This window comes from Sorghum bicolor, chromosome 3 (assembly GCF_000003195.3).
Source record: "Sorghum bicolor cultivar BTx623 chromosome 3, Sorghum_bicolor_NCBIv3, whole genome shotgun sequence".
Taxonomy (NCBI): Eukaryota; Viridiplantae; Streptophyta; class Magnoliopsida; order Poales; family Poaceae; genus Sorghum; species Sorghum bicolor.
In genome coordinates, this window is record NC_012872.2 from 71,241,349 (window position 1) to 71,261,998 (window position 20,650).

The 20,650-nt window shown below is 47.8% G+C and overlaps 2 protein-coding genes across 3 annotated transcripts; both read left to right on the forward strand.

The window, feature by feature from the left end:
- On the forward strand, positions 911 to 2,593 carry LOC8079799 (uncharacterized protein At4g15970). Its single transcript, XM_002456807.2, has 3 exons — positions 911 to 1,329; positions 1,452 to 1,841; positions 1,957 to 2,593. The coding sequence occupies exons 1-3, from the start codon at positions 940 to 942 to the stop codon at positions 2,443 to 2,445; spliced, it is 1,269 nt and encodes a 422-aa protein (XP_002456852.2). The 5' UTR covers positions 911 to 939; the 3' UTR covers positions 2,446 to 2,593.
- Positions 5,251 to 7,165, forward strand: LOC8079800 (uncharacterized protein At4g15970). 2 transcript variants are annotated; one of them, XR_002451050.1, is made up of 4 exons: positions 5,251 to 5,706; positions 5,955 to 6,317; positions 6,432 to 6,987; positions 7,100 to 7,165. XR_002451050.1 is itself a non-coding variant. In XM_002456808.2 (3 exons), the coding sequence occupies exons 1-3, from the start codon at positions 5,443 to 5,445 to the stop codon at positions 6,933 to 6,935; spliced, it is 1,131 nt and encodes a 376-aa protein (XP_002456853.1). In that variant the 5' UTR covers positions 5,251 to 5,442; the 3' UTR covers positions 6,936 to 7,090. The 2 variants fall into 2 exon arrangements, 1 of the variants encoding a protein (XP_002456853.1); XM_002456808.2 differs by lacking the exon at positions 7,100 to 7,165 and having other exon boundaries at positions 6,432 to 7,090.

Below are 20,650 nucleotides of genomic sequence, written 5' to 3' on the forward strand. Positions count from 1 at the left end.
CACGCATTAACTCTAAGACCTGTTATCCTCCTTCATGTTTCACTTCCAAGAAACATATTATCTTTTTGCATGGACTCAATTATATAGAGTGATTTTTTCTGCTAACACCAAATTTTGAAGTTTGAGTTGATTTAAGAGATCCCATTTCTTTCCTCTTGAATTTTAGAAGAGTCTTAAATTGCGACAATAACTTATATGGAAATAGTTTTGACAAAGCACAATTAGCAACTAAGTATTTTAAATTTGATAGAATAATTTTGAATTTTATATAACCCGTAGCGTTAGCACGGGTATTATACTAGTAGAATAGAAAAGGGCACCATATGCTAATGATGGAGCTCTCATGAATTATGAAACTGATCGCTTGTGATTCGACTGATAGGTCATAGGTCTATCTCCTCTGCATACTTAAAAAAGAGAAAAAAAATTAATTATTAAAAATTGCAATCTGTACTGTGCCCAATGTTCGAGTCATTCACGTTGATTAACGGCTCCGGCTAGGGGGTGGTGGGGTGACTGATGCTCTTACAATTTTTGACCGTTTACATCTGCATATATTCGTGCTCAAAGTGTTTCTTGTTTTTATACACTCAAAGGTCAAAGCAACTCTAACGGTGAAACATGCGAACACGTGCTGTAGAAGGCAGAATCTGCTATTGCTTATGGAAATGGAATCACTTAGTGTTTGTTTGTGTGTTCATGCATTTTTTCTATATATAAAATTGAACTGATTAGTGTGAAATTTCCATACGATATGATTTATGTAAAATTCTTGCGTTCCGAACGGCCTGCAATGTAAAATTCGAAGTCATGTGACCCAGATCCTTTCTCTGTTCATGTTGGGGAGTACAAAGTTCCTAAAACATACACCTACCTGCGTTTGGCACAACAAGCACAAGTGATATCATGACAGGTAGAATTACTAATGAAAATTGTTGCATGAAACACGAGAGTACGTTGGGCAGCACAAACTGGCACATCCATCATCAGACTACCAATCTCCAACATATGCGAGTTGGGAGACTAGCAACTATTACTAGTAGTAGCATTATTTCGCTCGCAGCAGACATGATGGCCACCTCCAAGAACAGCCAGTCTCTGTCTCCGCTGGTCGTCTTCCTCCTCGGGGCGGCTTCGGCCACCGTGCTTCTCCTCTTCGTCCTAACGGCGACGGCGAGGCCCGCATGGCCCGCGCTGGAGACCGGTCTTCAGAGAAGCGGGGAGGCCCCTGGCTCAGGTAGCGTGCGCTGCAGTACTCCACGAGCGAACGGCACGGTCGCCGTCGCTGCAGAGCAGCACACCGGAGTAAGAGCTCCTCCGGCGAATGAGGTAACGCAAATGCTGCTTCCTTGTAGTTTCCTGGACCCGAGCAGAGCATATACATGCTTGCTCGGTCAGCCATGGATGATCAACTGATTCCTGATGTCGTCGTGGTTACGTTCCTCTTCCAGGCGGCCGCGTCCGAGTCCGATGACGATGCGGATGAGTTTGCGCGGATGCTCCGGCGAGCGGCAATGGAGGACCGGACGGTGATCATGACGTCGGTGAACGAGGCGTGGGCGGCGCCGGGTTCGCTGCTGGACTCGTTCCTGGAGAGCTTCCGCGTGGGCGAGAACGTGTCGCACTTCGTGAAGCACATCGTGGTGGTGGCCATGGACGACGGCGCGTTCCGGCGGTGCCAGGCCGTGCACCCGCACTGCCACCTCCTCCGGCCGGAGAAGGAAGGCCTGGACCTCTCCGGCGCCAAGAGCTACATGACCAAGGACTACCTGGACCTCGTGTGGAGCAAGCTCAGGCTGCAGCAGCGCATCCTCGAGCTCGGCTACAACCTGCTCTTCACGGCACGTAACCGTACACAATTTATTCCCGTCACCATTGATTCATCGAGGAATGCATCATCAATCGATATATAAATATAATCGATGAGCGATTTACGAGGTGTTTCCGTTGATGCAGGACGTTGACCTGGCGTGGTTCCGGAACCCGCTGGTGCACATCACGATGGCGGCGGACATCACAACGTCGAGCGACTTCTACTTCGGCAACCCGGACGACCTGGGCAACTTCCCCAACACGGGCTTCATCTACGTCAAGTCGACGGCCCGGAACGTCCGCGCCATGGCGTACTGGCACGCGGCGCGGCGGCGGTTCCCGGAGAACCACGACCAGTTCGTGTTCAACGAGATCAAGCGGGAGCTCGCGGACAGGATGGGAGTCCGGATCCGGTTCATCGACGCCGCCACCGTCAGCGGCTTCTGCCAGCTGGGCAGGGACCTCAACCGGATCGCCACCGTGCACATGACCTGCTGCGTCGGGCTGGAGAACAAGCTGTTCGACCTCAAGAGGGTGATCGTGGACTGGAAGCGCTACATGGCGCGACCGCTGTGGGAGCGCCAGATGGGGAAGATCGGATGGACGTTCGAGGGAGGAAGATGCATACACTGACGACTGTGACTGCACTGCATTCACGCGGGTTTGTTTTGTGTGTTCATACTCTATTCCGTGCCTGGAATGGCTTCGATCTGTAGGACTTGCTGAATTCCAGGGCAATAATTATCTTCATCCAACCAGATCACTATGTGCAGTTTGTCAACCACCGAAACCTAAGAATTCAGAAGCATTATTTAGAGCACTCACAATGCAAGACTCTATTATAGAGTCCAAGACAATTAATTACATATTGTTTATGGTATTTTGCTGATGTGGCAGCATATTTATTGAAAAAAAGAGGTAGAAAAAATAAGACTCCAAGTCTTATTTAGACTCTAAGTCCACATTGTTCGAGATAATAAATAACTTTAGACTCTATGATAGAGTCTGTATTGTGAGTGCCCTAAGGACACTCACAATGTAAGACTCTATCACAGATTCCAAGATAATTAATTATATATTATTTATGATATTTTGCTGATGTGACAACATATTTATTGAAGAAAGAGGTAGAAAAAAATAAGACTCCAAGTCTTATTTAGACTCTAAGTCAACATTGTTCGAGATAATAAATAACTTTAGACTCTATGATAGAGTCTGCATTGTGAGTGCCCTTATACCATCTCAATTCTGTCTCTCTTTCAGCCACATTGTTCGTTTGCTTACAGTACTACTAGTACTACATGCGAGAGACGTGTGCCCTTGTATCTTGTGAAAACTGCGTGCGTACGTGAAAGCGACTAACTGGCCGATTCATCATTGATCTAATTAGAAGGAATGAAACAAGGGTTGAATGGTTGATAAAATAATAGGCTGCGAACAACGACTACTCCTTAAGCTAAACTGGCTCATACTATACCCCCTAGTGATGATGGCCGCATGACGATCGGGTGATTCCACTAGGGAATCATCAGATCAATTACAGTACATTCCAGTGATTTGGATCATATTAAGAGCATCTGCATCAACCACGCTATATCCCAATTCCCACCGACAAATAATCGCTGTTATTTTTAGCTGCAACTTCTAGAAATCATGCTTCAGCAGCGCGCATTGACATCACCAAGCACCTATAGCCTTCCCTGTCAAAAGCCATCTAGCGAGTTCGGCACAGGGAAATTGGCAGGCCCCCTTTTTTTTGAGCAAGCCAGCTGACACCGAGTAGGAAGAGGAGCATCAGCACGGAGTATGGCTGAAGAAGTTTTTTTTTACAAGAAACAATTTTATTATTAGCAGCAACGAGCTGCAATGATCGTTGCATCAGTCAAGCTTACATGTTGCAAAACGCATTGGGATACATGATGGAGCAGGAGAATTGTTATTTATTTATTTTGGTGGTCATGGGTGTGAGGATCTTGTGCAGCTTGGATGACTGGAGAAATTGTTCTAACTTGGAATCTAGCCAGACCCATAAAACCACGTTGTGTGTTTCTTCAGAGGGGCCCTATGCGGCTATGGGAGCCCAGGCCCAACTTCACATTCTAGCAGCCCACAAGGCAACGACGAGCTGTGCGGGGTGCCACCGCAAATGCAATTTCTTTGCAAGGACACAGGCAGCATGCACCACAAGATTTACTCTGACATTCGTGCCCAATAGACAATAGAAAATTGTCTCTCTCCTACTGAGTATGAATCTCAAAGCAAATCTTATAGTCCACATTGTAAGAGCATGTGCCTTTAGAGCATCTCCAAGAGACTAGATAAAATTATATTCTAAACTACAAGATTTAGCCATTGTGTAAAATAAAAAACTCACTCAAAGTATAGAGTTTCACAACAGCTTTTGTATAGGATAGCTAATGAGGACGACATGATATGTATGACAAGCGAAAGTTTAGTAATAACAAACTTATTATTTTAGCAAACCAGATAGCACACTTGTTGGACTTTAATTTTTGCTTTGAAAATATAAAAATAGCCTAGATAGCATATGTTGCGCTGTTAGGACAAATTTTACTTTACCGTGTCACCGCTCCAAATCACTCGGATCCCTCGCTGCGTGGGAACGCGCCATGGTCGGCAATGTGTGTGTGTGTGGCATACATACATCCAGGACGATGATGGATCTGCACGCACGAAAGTTTAGGCCTTGTTTAGTTCGCAAAAATTTTCAAGATTTCCCGTCACATCGAATCTTTGGTCGTATGCATAGAGCATTAAATAAAGACAAAAATAAAAACTAATTACACAGTTTACCTGAAATTTGTGAGATAAATCTTTTGAGCCTAGTTACTCCGTGATTGGACAATGTTTGTCAAATAAAAACGAAAGTGCTACGGTAGCCAAAAAGCCAAAATTTTGCGAACTAAACAAGGCCTTATTGTCCATCTAAAAAGTCCACGCCATGGCCAGATCGAGATCAAGCTAGGGCTAGGCGCGTTTTCTCACTGCACGTGAAAGCGTTCCTGGTGGCTGGTGCCCGGCCGGTCTTTACAACTGGTGCAGAGGTATTGCATTGCCGGCGATCTTCTTGGCAGGTGTGCCACTGCAGCCAGGGACCAGCGACAACACGTGCTTGGAGGTTTGATCGCTGTCAAACCTCATCGAGGTGATTTTCCCACCACTCTTCCACCTTTCGGCACTCGGCAGACCGGCGAGCGCCGCACGGAGCCTACGAGGTGATCAAGCAAGTCCGCCTCCAAATCACGGTGCCGCGATCGACTTGGGCACACGGCGGCGGCGGCGAGCACAAGGACGAAAGATGACCACGAGAGTTATTAGTTTTTTTTTTCACTGCGCATTAATTGTCCCAAGCAAAGTCCACGCAGTGGCCAGACCGCCAGATCGAGATAAAAACTATGCGTGCTTCAAGCACTACAACACGTGCTTGTGCGCTCGATCTGGGCGGGCTGGGCGATCCACATCCGCCACGCACACACACTGCACGCACAGGACATCATATAGCTAGCAATCCCGCCCTACCGTTGCACTGCCGACGACGAACGGCACCGACGCTGGTAGTTTCAGACACTTTCAGTGTGTCTGGGCGCCGGAGAGACGATCGAAGACGACATGGGGGCGGTGTTCGGAGGCAGCAGCAAGCAGGGCAGCCACGCGGTGTCGTTCCTCCTCGGCGCGGCGCTGCCCACTGCCCTCCTCTTCTTCCTCGCGTCCGACCGCCTCGGCGGGGGCTTCCCCACCATCTCCAGCAGCTGGCGGGGCGACGGGTCAATATCGACCGCGCGGCAGGCTGCTGGCGCCGCTAATAAGCCGGCCACCCATGCTCTCGCCGCCGGCTCCGACGGCCGTGGCGCCGCGCCTACGCAAGATCACGAGGTACGTAGGCGTAAACTAAGCTCCGATCCTATCCTATCCTATCCTATCCTCTCTCGTTCCGGCTGCGCGCGCCCGATGCTTTCTTTTTTCCTTCTTCTCTTCTTGGGCAGTGATCCGTCTCTATGGGCGCGCATCGCTAGTCAACGTGACCAGCGATGTGTTCTTGAGCTGCGAGTACTCCTATGTATTTTTCTCATGCTAATATGGTATAATAATCCGCATTCGAACTCATCATGCAATTGCATCAGGTAGAGTTCGCGGGCCTCGCCGAGCTGCTGGCGCGAGTGGCGACGGAGGACAGGACGGTGATCTTGACGTCGGTGAACGAGATATGGACGCGGCCCAACTCCCTCCTCGACTTCTTCCTCGGCGGCTTCAGGAACGGCGAGGACACGGCGCACCTCGTCGACCACGTCCTCATCGTCACCGTCGACGCCGCCTCGTTCAGCGGCTGCAAGGCCGCGCACCCGCACTGCTACCTCCTCGAGGTCAAGTCCATGGACATGAACAGGGCCAAGTCGTTCGGGAGCCCGGAGTACGTGGAGCTCAACTGGCTCAAGCTCTCCGTCCAGCAGCGCGTTCTGGAGCTCGGCTACAACTTCCTCTTCACGGCAAGACACGATCGATCGATCGATCCACATGCTGGCAGCACTCAATTGCTAGTAATTTAATTTCGAAACGCTCATCATGTCGATGATAGATCTCTCCCTGTATTTTGTATACAGGACGCCGACATTCTGTGGCTTCGCAACCCGTTCCAGCGCATCTCCGTCTACGCCGACATGAGCTGCTCGCTGGACAACTCGAAGATGGCGCCGACGCTCCTGGACTGCGAGAACAACATCGGGTTCTACTACATGAAGGCGACGAACCGGAGCGTCGAGTTGGTCAGGTACTGGCGGGCGGCGAGGGCGAGGTTCGACGGGAACCCGAACGAGCAGGTGGTATTCAGCAACATCAAGCGCGAGCTCATCAGCAAGCTCGGGGTCAGGTTCCAGCCGCTGGAGACGGAGTACATCAGCGGCTTCTGCGACTTCCAGGATCACCTGGACAAGGTCTGCACCGTGCACGCCAACTGCTGCATGGGGCTGGAGAACAAGGTGCATGACCTCAACAACATCGCCGCGGATTGGAAGAACTACACCAGCATGACGCCGGAGCAGAGGAAGGAAAGGAGCTTCAAGGTGACACCCCCGCGCAAGTGCCGGAATTCCATGGGATGGGTGTGAAGCTAAAGTCTGTGGGAGACGACGCATCAGAGGCGGGGAGTTGAGTTTCAAGGTTGGCATGCAGTTAGAGTATCCATCGCGCTGCGCCAGCGCGCACTTGTAATGTGAGCTCTCAGCTCTCTGAATATTGTAATTGTTGACACCGTTTTTGGGCACGTGTCCAGGATGGCAGGATAGGGTAGCAGTACGATGCGGGTTGCTGATGAGGATGGTTGCCGATGAGGGAGAGGTTGAATGTGACTAAGTCCACAGGCAGTAATATGGTGCCGATGACTGGGTAAAGAGGTCTGCCGATGACTATGGCAAGGGGATTGCCGATGACGCGAAGGAGGAGTCCGGGAGCTGCCAGTTGTCATGTGGAGGAGTTTTGGTTTGTCACGAAGGATAGTTTTATTATTTCCTTAGTTATTTGCATCGTTTTGTATATGGATTCCGTGTAATTTGGAATTCAAATTCTAATCGTGTCTGGTCGTAGCTCTTTGAGCAGGGTATAAATATAAACCCTAGGACCTTATAATCGATATCAAGAAATCAATCAAACACACGTTTTACTCATATTCTAGCATCTACTTTTTCGACGACTTCGTCATACTTCTTTTCTTTTTATTACGAGTTCTTAGGAATTCGTCGACTTAAGCTCGGCGTGTTCTCGAGTTCCGCGTGAGTACCTCTTAGCCGTGACATCCGGGCGCATCGCTGTTGTCAGGACTAAAGTATTCGAGTTATCACCTTTGCCGATAGCAAGGTCAAATCGGCTGGCACGCCTTAACGTTTGAATCGGGTATTAGCCCTTTGTGTTTGCAGATCAGTTTTGCATCAACACATCTTTTGGCACGCCCAGTGGGACAGATTCAAGATCAAGATCAACATGTCGATCTCTGACCTCGATCAAGAGAACGTCATCCACGTGACGGAAGCCAACCTCAAGGATGAGCAGAGGCAAGCTATTGCCCAAGCCATGGAAGAGTTCAAGCAGCAATGCCTGAAGTCTTTCAGCATAAACAGGAGCGGCGAAGTGGTCCAGAAAGATGCACTGCCGGCACCACGGCAGGTCACCTTCGACGCCAATCCTGGCAAGCTTCAAGATATGGTTGACAATGCCATCAATCGAGCGTTGATTAACCAAGCTGGTGTACTGTCTAATACGGTTTTCAACGCCGTGGCAAGAACTTTCAAGGAAGGACAAATCCCGCCAGATTATGTGGGGCCCTCCCATCATCAGCCAACAGCGCCAGAGGTCACGGCTCCATCGGCTGCCTTGACGAATGCAAGTGCACAGTCTGCCGTCCCTCCAAGTACATTGGGGACTACCGGCGCACCATCTATGCCGATGGCAACCAACCCACAAATTTCAGTTGGGCAGCATAAACTGACAACAGATATGTTGGCATCGGCAATGTCGGGGTTAACTCTTCCTCCCAACTGGTGGGGTTATGGTATGCCTCCAGAGTTGACGCCGGGAACATCACAGATAACTGACATGAGGGGTAAAACTCCTATGACATCGGCACCTTCCAATGTGCCGGTGAACCAGAGTCCTCGGTATACCACAACTACTACTGCAAGGCCTCACACTGGAAATCCTCAAGATTCAATGTTCCAGATGCCCAACGCATCGGCAGAGTCAATGCTGATGCAACAGAGGCCTATGGCCCAGTCGGGGTATGTCAATTCAACGACGGTACCCAATTACCAATCATCGGCAGCACCTATGCCGATGAACGCTAATAATGGATGGCTTGGACAGCAAGCCTTTCCACAATCGCCCCAGCAAGGTTATCAGACTACGGGGTTCCAGCAAGGGCAGGTTTATCCCGGGTTCCAAGGTCAGGGAATTCCCAACCAGCCAATAAATGTTGGACAGCAACTCGGAGGACAGCCAATCGGTGGACAGCAGTTTGGTAGTCCGCAGATTGGAGGACAGGTGACCAATACGATGTTCCATACAGGTCACGTCCCGAACAGACACGTGGAGGTTCGCCACCAAATGCCAGATCCGCAGCCGCCTCATCGGCAAGATGCCGATGCGTATTGGGCCGATAAGATTGCTGAAGTAATGAGGGAACAATTTGGGATAAAACCCAAAGTCAACACTTATTCTTATCGGACACCGTATCCTCCAGCGTATGATTTGATCCCGCTTCCACATCGGTACAAGGTACCGGATTTTACAAAGTTTTCCGGACAGGACGACACGTCAACCATGGAGCATGTCAACAGGTTTATTATCCAATGTGGAGAGGCTGGTAACAGGGACGAATTGAGGGTTCGCCTATTTTCATCATCATTGTCTGGATCGGCCTTTACTTGGTTCATATCATTACCTCCCAACTCAGTAATTACTTGGGCCGATCTAGAGAAGCAATTCCACAGATACTTCTTCTCGGGGGTTCATGAGAAGAAGATCACCGACTTGGTCAAGTTGAGGCAACGTAATGATGAGTCGGTTGAGGGATTTGTGCAGAGGATACGAGAAGTCAAGAATAAATGCTATAGTCTGGTTCTGGATGATCGGCAGCTAGCCGATTTGGCTTTCCAGGGTTTGTTGCCACATATCAGGGATAAGTATGCCTCTCAGGAGTTCGAAAGTTTAAGTCATTTGGTGCAGAGGATATCTGATCAAGACATCAAGCCTTTCGAGCCTAAGAGGGCATGAAATAAGAAAGTGTCATTTGTTGACGAAGCAACAAGCTCAGATTCCGATGAGGAACCAGTAATCGGTTTGGCAGAGTGGGTAAAAAACAAGAAGCCGATGTCTTGTCCTTTTGGGCAGAAGGAACCAGAGAAGTTTGCCTTTGACACCGCCAAGGCAGATAGGATATTTGACTTTCTACTTCAGGAAGGTCAAATCAAACTGTCACCTAACCACGTGATCCCATCGGCAGAAGAGTTGAAGAGGATGAGATATTGCAAGTGGCATAATGCAACTTCACATGACACCAACGAGTGCAAAGTATTCAGACAGCAGTTGCAATCGGCTATAGAGTCAGGGAGAATCAAGTTTGACAGTTCCAAAGCCCAGAAGCCGATGAAGATAGACCAACATCCTTTCCCGACAAACATGTTGGATGCTAAGGGGAAGGCTAAGGTCTTAACGTCGGAGACAGCTGAGAAGAATGTATCGGTAGATCCTCAGCATCAAGTTACTACCGCCGATGCAAGAAATAAGAGCTTGGTCCAGGAAGGAACTAGCTCAGGAAGGCCTCCTCGGTCTGGTATCGTCATAACTCATAGAAGGCCACGAGGAAATTGGCAACAACGGGAAGATCGGTATCAGCGCCAGCAGGAAGATTATCGACGGGAAGAAGAAAGACGCCGACAGGAGTGGAATCGGCAGAGGGATCATTGGAATTGTCCATTCTTCATCCATTGTTGGGAGGAAAATATCAAGCTTCCTACTGTCAGAGACTGCCCTGAGTGCAACGGTTATGATCGGTACAGTAGAACCGATCGGCGTTATCATGATGATGAACGGCGATTTAATGGGCCAATCAGAGGAAGGGCGTCAGTTCATGATCGGCTGGGGGGCAGGCTTAGCGTTCGCGATCGGCTCGGTGACCGTGTCCAGTATTTTCCCAGGAACCAGGAAGAACTCGAGGAGATGGCTAATGCGCGGGTTCCCGATGAGTTCATATTTTGCAGAGATGCCAACACACATCGTATGGAGTCAAGAGAAAACCGACGCTCGGCAGTAGGGCAAAGGCCACTTCCTCCATGGTGCCCTCGAGGATTAACCAAGACACAGAAAAGAAGATTGCAACGAGAAAGGCAAGAGGAGCTAAATAAAGGAGAGAATTCTGAAAGTCGGCAGCCGTCAGACACTAAGAAGGAAGGTCCATCGGCAGGCGTCAACATGGTCTTTATGTTGCCGATGGAGTTTCTTGCGCCAGCCAGTGATGATGAGTTGGAATTTTCTGATCAGATAGCTCAGTTGGCTCTGGATCCGATGACGGCTATCTTTGAGAAACCTGCCGATGACGAGAGGCAGCATCTCAAAGCTTTGTTCCTCAAAGGAAGGGTTGATGGGCAGCCAATGACCAAGATCCTAGTTGATGGTGGAGCTGCTATTAATATTATTGCCGTATGCAGTATATCGGAAGCTCGGGAAAGGGGATCAAGATTTGACCAAGACCGATATGATGCTCAAAGACTTTGAAGGAAACGTGTCTCCAGTCAAGGGGGCGATATGTGCAGAGTTGACCATCGGCAGCAAAACCTTGCCGACAACTTTTTTCGTGATCAGCGGAAAAGGTGCCTACAATTTATTATTGGGGAGAGATTGGATTCATGCCAATTGTTGTGTCCCATCTACAATGCATCAGTGCTTGGTTCAGTGGGTAGGTGACAAGATTGAGATCGTCCCAGGAGATTCTTCTTATGTCATCGCATCAGCAGAAGCGGATACTTACGAAAGGACCAGGTGCATTTCAGGAGAAGCTTGGGAGAAAGATTTTCTCAAAGTTGCCGATTATGAGATTCCACCGATCCAAGCAGTCGGTTCTGACGATGGTTTTTAATGGATAGATTCGCCGATGATGGAAAATTAGGCCAGGGATTCACATCGGCCGATGATTTGGTAGAAATAGATATAGGTAGTGGTGATAAGCCTAGACCTACTTTTATTAGTGCTAAATTAGATCCTGAGTGTAAGCAACAATTGATTAGTTTGTTAAAGGAATATAAAGATTGCTTTGCTTGGGATTATACAGAGATGCCTGGTTTAGACCGATCAATTGTCGAACATCGGTTACCCATCAAGTCTGGATTTCGGCCACATCAGCAACCAGCTCGCCGATGTAATCCTAACATTCTACCTGATATTAAGGCCGAAGTCACTAAACTTATTGAAGCTAAGTTTATTCGGCAGTGTCGGTATGCCGAATGGATTTCCAATGTTGTTCCGGTTTACAAGAAGAACGGGAAGCTTCGGGTGTGCATTGATTTCAGGAATCTCAATAAAGCTACGCCGATGGATGGATACCCAATGCCTGTCGCCGATCTACTGGTTGATGCTGCGGCTGGCCATCGGGTCATCAGCTTCATGGATGGTAATGCAGGTTACAATCAAATATTCATGGCAGAGGAGGATATTCCAAAAACCGCGTTCAGGTGTCCTGGTCATGTTGGACTATTTGAGTGGATAGTCATGACTTTTGGGTTAAAGAATGCTGGTGCTACTTATCAAAGGGCTATGAATTTTATATTTCATGAGTTCATCGGCAAGATCGTAGAAATTTATATTGATGATGTGGTGGTCAAGTCTGGAGATTTCTCAAAGCATCTTGCCGATTTACGAAAAGTGTTGGAGTGCACAAGGAAGCATGGATTGAAGATGAATCCCAACAAGTGTGCATTTGGCGTATCAGCAGGGCAGTTTCTTGGTTTCATGGTACATCAGAGGGGTATTGAAATTAGTCGAAGATCTATTGATGCCATCAATAAAATAGTGGCCCCTACCAATAAAACCGAGCTCCAATCCTTGATCGGCAAGGTAAATTTTATCAGAAGATTTATATCGAATTTATCTGGAAGAATTCGTGCGTTCAGTCCTCTTCTTAAGTTGAAGGCCGATCGAGAGTTTGTTTGGGGAGAAGAACATCAGTTGGCTCTGGATGAAATCAAGAAGTATCTAGTAAATCCTCCAGTTTTAGTTCCACCTCAACAAGGGAAGCCCTTCAAATTGTATTTATCTACCGACGGATCGGTTATCGGTTCAGCTTTAGTTCAAGAATTTGAAGGGAAAGAGAGGGTAATTTATTATTTGAGTAGGAGGTTGATTGATGCTGAAACCAGGTATTCGGCCATTGAGAAGCTATGCTTATGCTTATATTTTTCATGTATCAAGCTGAGACATTAACTGTTGTCGGCCGAATGTGCTGTTGTTTGCAAAGATGACGTGGTCCGATACATGTTATCTATGCCGATTATGAGTGGTAGGATCGGTAAATGGATTTTAGCGCTGTCGGAGTTCGATTTGCGTTACGAATCGGCTAAGGCAGTCAAAGGGCAGATTATGGCCGATTTTGTGACTCAGCATTGCGGTCTAGTGGAAACCTTGGAAATTGCACCCTGGACGCTCTTCTTTGATGGATCTACCTGTGACCGGGGGGCAGGAATCGGCATTGTATTAGTTTCCCCTAAGGGGAGGAAGTATGAGTTTTCCTTGCCGATTGTTGATACATCAACAAATAATCAGGCTGAGTATCAAGCTCTGATCAAGGGATTGGAGTTGTTGAGAGAAGTTCGTGCTGATGCTGTTGAAATATTCGGGGATTCTATGTTGATTATAAATCAATTGGCCGGAAGCTATGAATGCCGAAGTGAAGTTCTCATAACCTATTTCGAGAGAAGTATGCAACTGTTAAAGGAATTCAAGGACTTCCGATTGGAGCATATTCCCCGATTGCATAATGAAGACGCTAATCGGTTAGCCCAGCATGCCTCGGGATATCAGCCAATGATTAATACGACATCAGCAGTCAGTGCCGGTGATTGGAGGAAAGAAATTATTGATTATCTAAAAGATCCATCCAAAAAGGTTGAAAGACGGGTTCGATTTCAAGCGACCAAGTATGTGCTCCTTGAAAATGAATTGTATTATCGAACTATCGACGGAATTCTTCTCCGATGCTTGGGTGATGATGAAGCCAGAAGTTTGATGGGGGAAATCCATGAAGGAGTGTGTGGAGCGCATCAGTCAGCTTTTAAGATGAAGTGGATGATTCGAAGGAATGGATATTTTTGGCCAACCTTACTTGAAGATTGTTTTAAATATTTCAAGGGATGTCAAGGTTGTCAAAAGTTCGGTAATATCCAGAGAGCACCCGCATTGGCTATGAATCCTATAATAAAACCTTGGCCGTTCCGGGGGTGGGCCATCGATCTGATCGGCCAGATTTATCCACCATCTAGCAAAGGGCATAAGTTCATTCTAGTTGCCACTGACTATTTCACTAAGTGGGTTGAAGCTATTCCTTTGAAGAAAGTCACATCGGCCAATATGATTGATTTTGTGAAGGAGCATATTATTTACCGATTTGGGATTCCCCAAACGATTACTACCGATCAGGGCACCATGTTCACATCGGGGGAGTTCGATGAATTCGCAATCGGTATGGGAATTAAAGTGTTGAATTCTTCTCCTTACTATGCTCAAGCCAACGGGCAGGCCGAAGCGTCTAACAAAGGAATTATCAAGCTTATTAAACGAAAGATTGAAGAAAATCCTAGGCGGTGGCATACATTGTTAAATGAAGCACTGTGGTCTTATCGGATGGCTTGTCATGGATCAACCAAGGTGTCACCCTATCAATTGGTGTATGGGCATGATGCAGTGCTACCTTGGGAGATTAAGGCTGGATCTAGGCGATTATCTTTTCAAGATCAACTGGCTGCCGATGATTATGCCACTTTGATGACCGATGAGTTAGATGATTTAGCAGGGCATCGGTTAAAGGCTTTAATGAGTATAGAAGAAAATAAGAAGAGAGTTGCTAGATGGTATGATAAGAAAGTAAAGGCTAAGGAGTTTGCCGATGGGGATTTGGTATGGAAGTTGATTTTGCCAGTTGGGACTAAAAGTTCAAAATTTGGGAAGTGGTCTCCTAATTGGGAAGGTCCTTATCGGATAAGACACTCGGCTCCTGGTAATGCCTATATTCTAGAAACTCTCGAAGGAGTTGAATTTCCCAGAGCATTAAATGGCAAATATTTAAAAAAGTACTACCCCAGCATATGGGTCGATGCATAAAAGTTAAGTGCCGATAACACTCCTATCGGCTGGATTTAAATGTTTGGGGGCAGACTTAATGTTTCAAAAGATGCCAATAACAGTCTTATCGGCTAGACTAAAAGCTAAAAGCAGGAAAACAAAGGTGTGTTGCCGATGAAAGCTTCAGATGTTCAGCAGCGCTTGGATTGCCGATATGGCGCGCAGCCGGATCTGATTGGCTGTCTCTATCTCTTTGATATCGTCGTCGGCAGAACCTTCTATCGGCTTCAGCTTCCTCTTCAGCTGCAACGCTTTGCGGCCGTGGACGTTTCGCTCTTGTTCAAGGTGCTTGATGGTCTCCGGCAGTTGACTCTCTTCTTGCTGGGCTTGGGACAGAGCGTCCTCTACTTGCTTGAGTTCGGCCAGGAGAGCTTCTCTCTTTGCCGATAGATCAGACACTTTCTGCTTCAGTGCATCACCTGAGGACTTTAAGGTGCCGATGTTCTTATGTTTCTCATCGTCTAAGAGTTTTTCTTTCATCATCTCCTCAGAAAGTTGGATTTGAGCGGCTCTATCGGCGAGGCGTCGAGTAGCTCTCTGGTACTGTAGCTGGCGGCTTTCTAGGTGTGCAGCATGGAAGAGTGTTTCTTCAGCATCGGCAGGAATTTGGCCTCTAAGGGTCTTGAACAGGGCTTTGGCTGGGTCAGAATCGTTGACCAGTTGAGTTGTGTCTTGATGAAGTATGGTTGATAGCTCTTCCAGCTTAGCTCTGGTTTCTGCCGATACAGTTCCAACTGCCCGAGAGGAGCTTGCTTCCTCGCCTTCTTCTTCGAAGATATCAATGGCGAAGGAGAATAAGCTGTTAGGAGAATATTGTTCCTGAAAATGAAGATGAAATAAGTCAGTTTTATGGTCAAAACTTCGGCAGACGGTACTGGTGGAAGATTGGATGACTTACTTGCTTCAAGGCGATTTCTTGCCTTTGACTCAAAGATGTCGATGGAGCTACAGGTTGATCGGCAAATGTTGCCGATGGAACGATATCGCCTGAAAGAAGACAGGAAGAATTATGAGACTAAATGAGAATAAGTTTATCGGTGGAAGTATTGTTGAGATATGTTACTCGGAGGAGAAACAACAGCTGCCTGAATCGGGGAAACCACCGATGATATAACTGGACCTGCCGGGCCAGTTGTTTGTTCACCTACGTCAGCCGATGTACCTTCCGTTTGAGGTTCTTCCCGCTGGGGTTCTTCCATCTGTGGTGCTTCCTGTATTGGTTGAGGAGATGTTGCTTGTTGTGTCTGGACTTCTGGAGAAGAAGGGGAAGATTCCACCGGGATTGGAGACACCGGAGGAGGAGGAGGAGTTGCCATTTTCTGGCGCTTTGTTCCAGCCTTAGCACCTTGGATGCCCTTCCTCTTTGGCTGGCTAGACTGGGGGGCATCGGCACCTTGGCGTTTGGCTTTTGCCGATGCACCAGTTTGCTGCAACAATAAAAAGGAGTTTATGAGCACAGATAACCGATACAAAGATAGTCAGCATAAATGAAAAAGGTTTTAACAGATTGCCTTGAGAGCTTGCGCCAGAGTGGAAGCAGTTACCGTTGGTGATGTCTGAGTTTTCCGGGTGGTAACTTTCTTGAGGCGCGCACCCCGGTGCACGATGGAAGCCAGAGTGGGGGCATTATGGCCGATTGAGGAGATCGGGCCTGATGGGAATAAGTCGATCGGCTTGCCACTCCTGCTAACCGATGGGGGGGTGTTGTCAATCTGCAAAAGGAATACAGGGGTAAGTTACCGATGGAAATAGTGTTGGAAAATGAGACATCGGTTTAAAATACTTACAGTGTCATCAGGGACTTCGTATTCGGGGTCGATTATGCCGCGGTATGAGAGGGCCGATCTGCAGAATAGACTCTCTTTCCATTCTGCCCACCATAGCTTGTATGCCTGAGTGATAAAGGCAGCTGGAACCCATTCTGACAGATCCACATCTGTATCGGCATTTGGTGGTAGCTGGGCTACTCGAGTCCACTCGAGGAGGTTGGCGATGGGTTCTCTGGGCTTTATTACATCGGCATAAGGAAGTGCAATCGGCAATTGGCCGAAAGCTAGCTGGCGAGCTAATGCCGATGGATTATAAAATTCATAGGTTTGGGGAGAGGTTTTCGTGCTACCGAAGAAATTCACTGGTATGGCTCTGGGAGTCACAATTGCCATCATCACCTCATTGTCCCTGTCGAGAGCTTCATCAAATGGATTGAAGGTCAGAGGGAGCATGCTGTCTGGATCGTCATAAGCCAGCCATGGTCGTTCATCTCTGGCCAGACCCTCATACAGAGTCTCGAAAAATCGGCCGGTCTGATCCGGATTGTTCCCTGAACCGGGTAAGACTATAACGGCTTCACCAAAATTCAAGGGGGCACGCGTTGCCGATTCCTCTTCACCCAACACATGATTCTCGGCTATATCTCTTGGAAAGTGCTGTGAGAACAAGTTGAAATCAAGGCGCTTGTGCAGGTGCAGATTGAGCCACATATTAATGAACCACCAGGGGCCTCCCAAGTTGCCGATGGATTGGCCAAACAGGAGTTTCTGGGCTACCTGATGGAGAAGGTGATAAACAGCGCCGAGCAAATATTGGCCGAGAGGAAATTGGCCGCCGCTAGCCAGTCTTTCTGCTGCCGATAGATAGACAGAAGTCGGTCCTGCCGATCGACCACAGAATACAAACTTGTCCAGCCACATGTTCAGAAGGGTGGTTTGCTCCTTTATGGTGACAGGCCCTCTCCCGCGGTACTTCTGGATGTACCCTGACCAACCGCCGATAGTGCGAGTCTCCACTTTGGCACTGGGGGCGGTATCAAAAAAGTGGGTGCTATCGGCAGAAGATATATCTAGCCCAGTAAGCATGGCTACATCGGCAAGGGTAGGAGAAGCAGGGCTGTGGCCAAAAACAAAAGCATTGAGAGTGTCTGACCAAAAGTAGGATGCAGCTATCAGCAATGACTCGTTCCTGTGCATATCGGCAATGGAAAGCCTAATGCATTGAGCTAACTTCCTCTCACCCCATTGAACTTCATAAGAATTGCTGACCCTCAAGAACCAATCTTTCCACCCTACAGTAGGACTGGGCCAAGAGCGAAAGGTGTCTTTCCACAGATCCAAAGAAAAGTTTTCAGCTCTAAAAGGAATCCTGTTGGTTTCTGCATTGATAAGGTCGGTTGGATCTGGATCCCCTAGAGGGCCGAGGCACTGAAGGTGTGGTTGATCGGTAGGGATGACAATTTTGTTGGACAACTCCTAGTGTTTTGGGGAATGAAAATACAAAGAAAAAGGAAAAGGAAAATATTCGGTAAGATGAATCGCAGATGAACAGGAATGCGAGAAAAAGGTACAGCAGATGAGATGGGAGTCTGACCTCAGGGACGACAAAACCAATGGCCATCTTGTCGAGAAGAAGACGTCGGAGGGCACCAGAGTTGATGAAGAGGAGTGCTTGTCGGAAATCTTGAGGGTTGTAGATGGCGCCACCGCTGGAAAAGCAAAGTTGGATAGTAGAATGGTGTAATGGGGGAGGAGTACCCAAGAAGGAACTATTTATAGGACAAGATGGGCAAGGGCAAATCCGACTTATCTCTTTGCCGCATCCGAGAAGCCCGAGGGTACTCAGGTGGATATGGTAACTGTTCGCACGGTAATCCAGGGATTGTGCAGGTGATTTGACAGGAAGCGGTCATTATCTAAAGATATTTTACTGTGCGCGATCTCCTGGTCGGTCCATCGGCGATATTCTATAACGGTCATCTTGCCGATGGGCGGATAGACGGGGGGTAACCGTTTTTTGCGAATATCCTGGTCGGAGCATCGGCAGATCTTTGTAACGGAATTGTTACCGATGTACGACCAAGAAAGATGCCCATTTAGGAAGTTGGGGATTTCGAGGAATCTGCGGAGGATTAGGATCAGAGTTGTTCAGATTGAGGTTGTCGGTTACCAGATTAGGAGCATTAATTGCGGAGAAGGCATCATTATTGCAGAGAATTTCGGAGCATTAATAGTTTTATACTCCGAAACTGGGGGGCATGTGTTGACACCGTTTTTGAGCACGTGTCCAGGATGGCAGGATAGGGTAGCAGTACGATGCGGGTTGCTGATGAGGATGGTTGCCGATGAGGGAGAGGTTGAATGTGACTAAGTCCACAGGCAGTAATATGGTGCCGATGACTGGGTAAAGAGGTCTGCCGATGACTATGGCAAGGGGATTGCCGATGACGCGAAGGAGGAGTCCGGGAGCTGCCAGTTGTCATGTGGAGGAGTTTTGGTTTGTCACGAAGGATAGTTTTATTATTTCCTTAGTTATTTGCATCGTTTTGTATATGGATTCCGTGTAATTTGGAATTCAAATTCTAATCGTGTCTGGTCGTAGCTCTTTGAGCAGGGTATAAATATAAACCCTAGGACCTTATAATCGATATCAAGAAATCAATCAAACACACGTTTTACTCATATTCTAGCATCTACTTTTTCGACGACTTCGTCATACTTCTTTTTTTTTTATTACGAGTTCTTAGGAATTCGTCGACTTAAGCTCGGCGTGTTCTCGAGTTCCGCGTGAGTACCTCTTAGCCGTGACATCCGGGCGCATCGCTGTTGTCAGGACTAAAGTATTCGAGTTATCACCTTTGCCGATAGCAAGGTCAAATCGGTTGGCACGCCTTAACGTTTGAATCGGGTATTAGCCCTTTGTGTTTGCAGATCAGTTTTGCATCAACAGTAATACACAGCTGCTTGTTACTGGTGATTCAATCTTACTTTTCTTCAGTTACTGACTGACTGATCGTAGTGTAGTAAAATATTTAAACCTGCAAATGAAGAGGTTCGGCACAATGTCACATGCAAGGTGGCATCAAAATTCAACGTCAGGAGTTCAGCACACCGTCACATGAAAGATGGTGCTATAGCAAAAATATACCGCATTTCCATGCTTAATTAAGAAGCTTCTGTGGCCACGGAAGTGGATCCTAGGATGCTCGAGGAAATCTGGCTCTGTATGGAAATCGCAGGCCGCGCCTTCTTGCAGCTAGGCTCGCGTGCGGGCAGGCAATAGATCAGAGATGAATCGCATGTGGGCGGCATTGTCCGGTTGCGGTCTGCAGCGGCATGCGTGCAAGCCGCCGGACTGGTGACGACGTAGGCATGCAGCTAGGCTTCCTGCTCCTCAGATTGGTCTTGCTGCTCGTCAGATTGGAGTTGGGAGAGATGCAGAGAATGAGAGGAGAGAGAGTATTAGATGGAGGAAGAGATTTAAGGAGAGAAGTATAATATTTATTATGCGAAGACATCTACATTGTGTAGCGTAGTTTCTATGTTAACTAACGGGGTCTGAGTTTCTAGAACATAGAGCTTGGTCGTGGCCTTCGGCAAGGGAGAATGTTGGTCCTCCCACCATAGCGAGCTCTTAGATGTGGCCACCGGGCACCGTTCCGCGAGCTTGTTTACTGTTTAATGCTGGACGCGGGGTCTGAGTTTTTGAAATAGAGAACTCGGCGTGGCCTTCGACAATGGAGGATGTTGGTCCTCCCGTTGTGGTGAGCTCTTGGATGCAACCACCGAGGGACGTCTCGCGAGCTTGTTCATCAAGGGTGCAAGGAGCCATCGCCTCCTTCTCAACAAATGAGAGTGCAACTATCCTCTATTTGGTGTGTCAACTGTCTTTGTTTTGTAAATCAGACTAGTAAATTTATACGAATGTCACGCTACTCAAGGAAGATGATGGTAGCATCTAAAAGACACGAGGAATTATACCGGAGCCCTACGTCCAATCTCAGAGATGATCGAGTGCGCGTTCCTCGCTTGAATGCTCTGAAGTTCTTACAACGAAGGGTGCAAGAATAGTGAAAGAGATAGGAGAGCTAGAGCTAGGAGACGGACTGCCTGAAGGGAAGCTTCAGCAGCCCTACTATGGTAAGAATGAGAATGAATCTGTCGTTCAAGTGCCC

Excerpts from the sequence above, each read along its gene's own strand:
- LOC8079799 (XM_002456807.2), top strand. The coding sequence starts at position 940 with ATGAAACACGAGAGTACGTTGGGCAGCACAAACTGGCACATCCATCAT. Across the intron at positions 1,330-1,451 it reads GAGCTCCTCCGGCGAATGAG|GCGGCCGCGTCCGAGTCCGA; the intron begins GTAACGCAAATG and ends TTCCTCTTCCAG. Across the intron at positions 1,842-1,956 it reads GCTACAACCTGCTCTTCACG|GACGTTGACCTGGCGTGGTT; the intron begins GCACGTAACCGT and ends CCGTTGATGCAG.
- LOC8079800 (XM_002456808.2), top strand. The coding sequence starts at position 5,443 with ATGGGGGCGGTGTTCGGAGGCAGCAGCAAGCAGGGCAGCCACGCGGTG. Across the intron at positions 5,707-5,954 it reads CGCCTACGCAAGATCACGAG|GTAGAGTTCGCGGGCCTCGC; the intron begins GTACGTAGGCGT and ends CAATTGCATCAG. Across the intron at positions 6,318-6,431 it reads GCTACAACTTCCTCTTCACG|GACGCCGACATTCTGTGGCT; the intron begins GCAAGACACGAT and ends TTTTGTATACAG.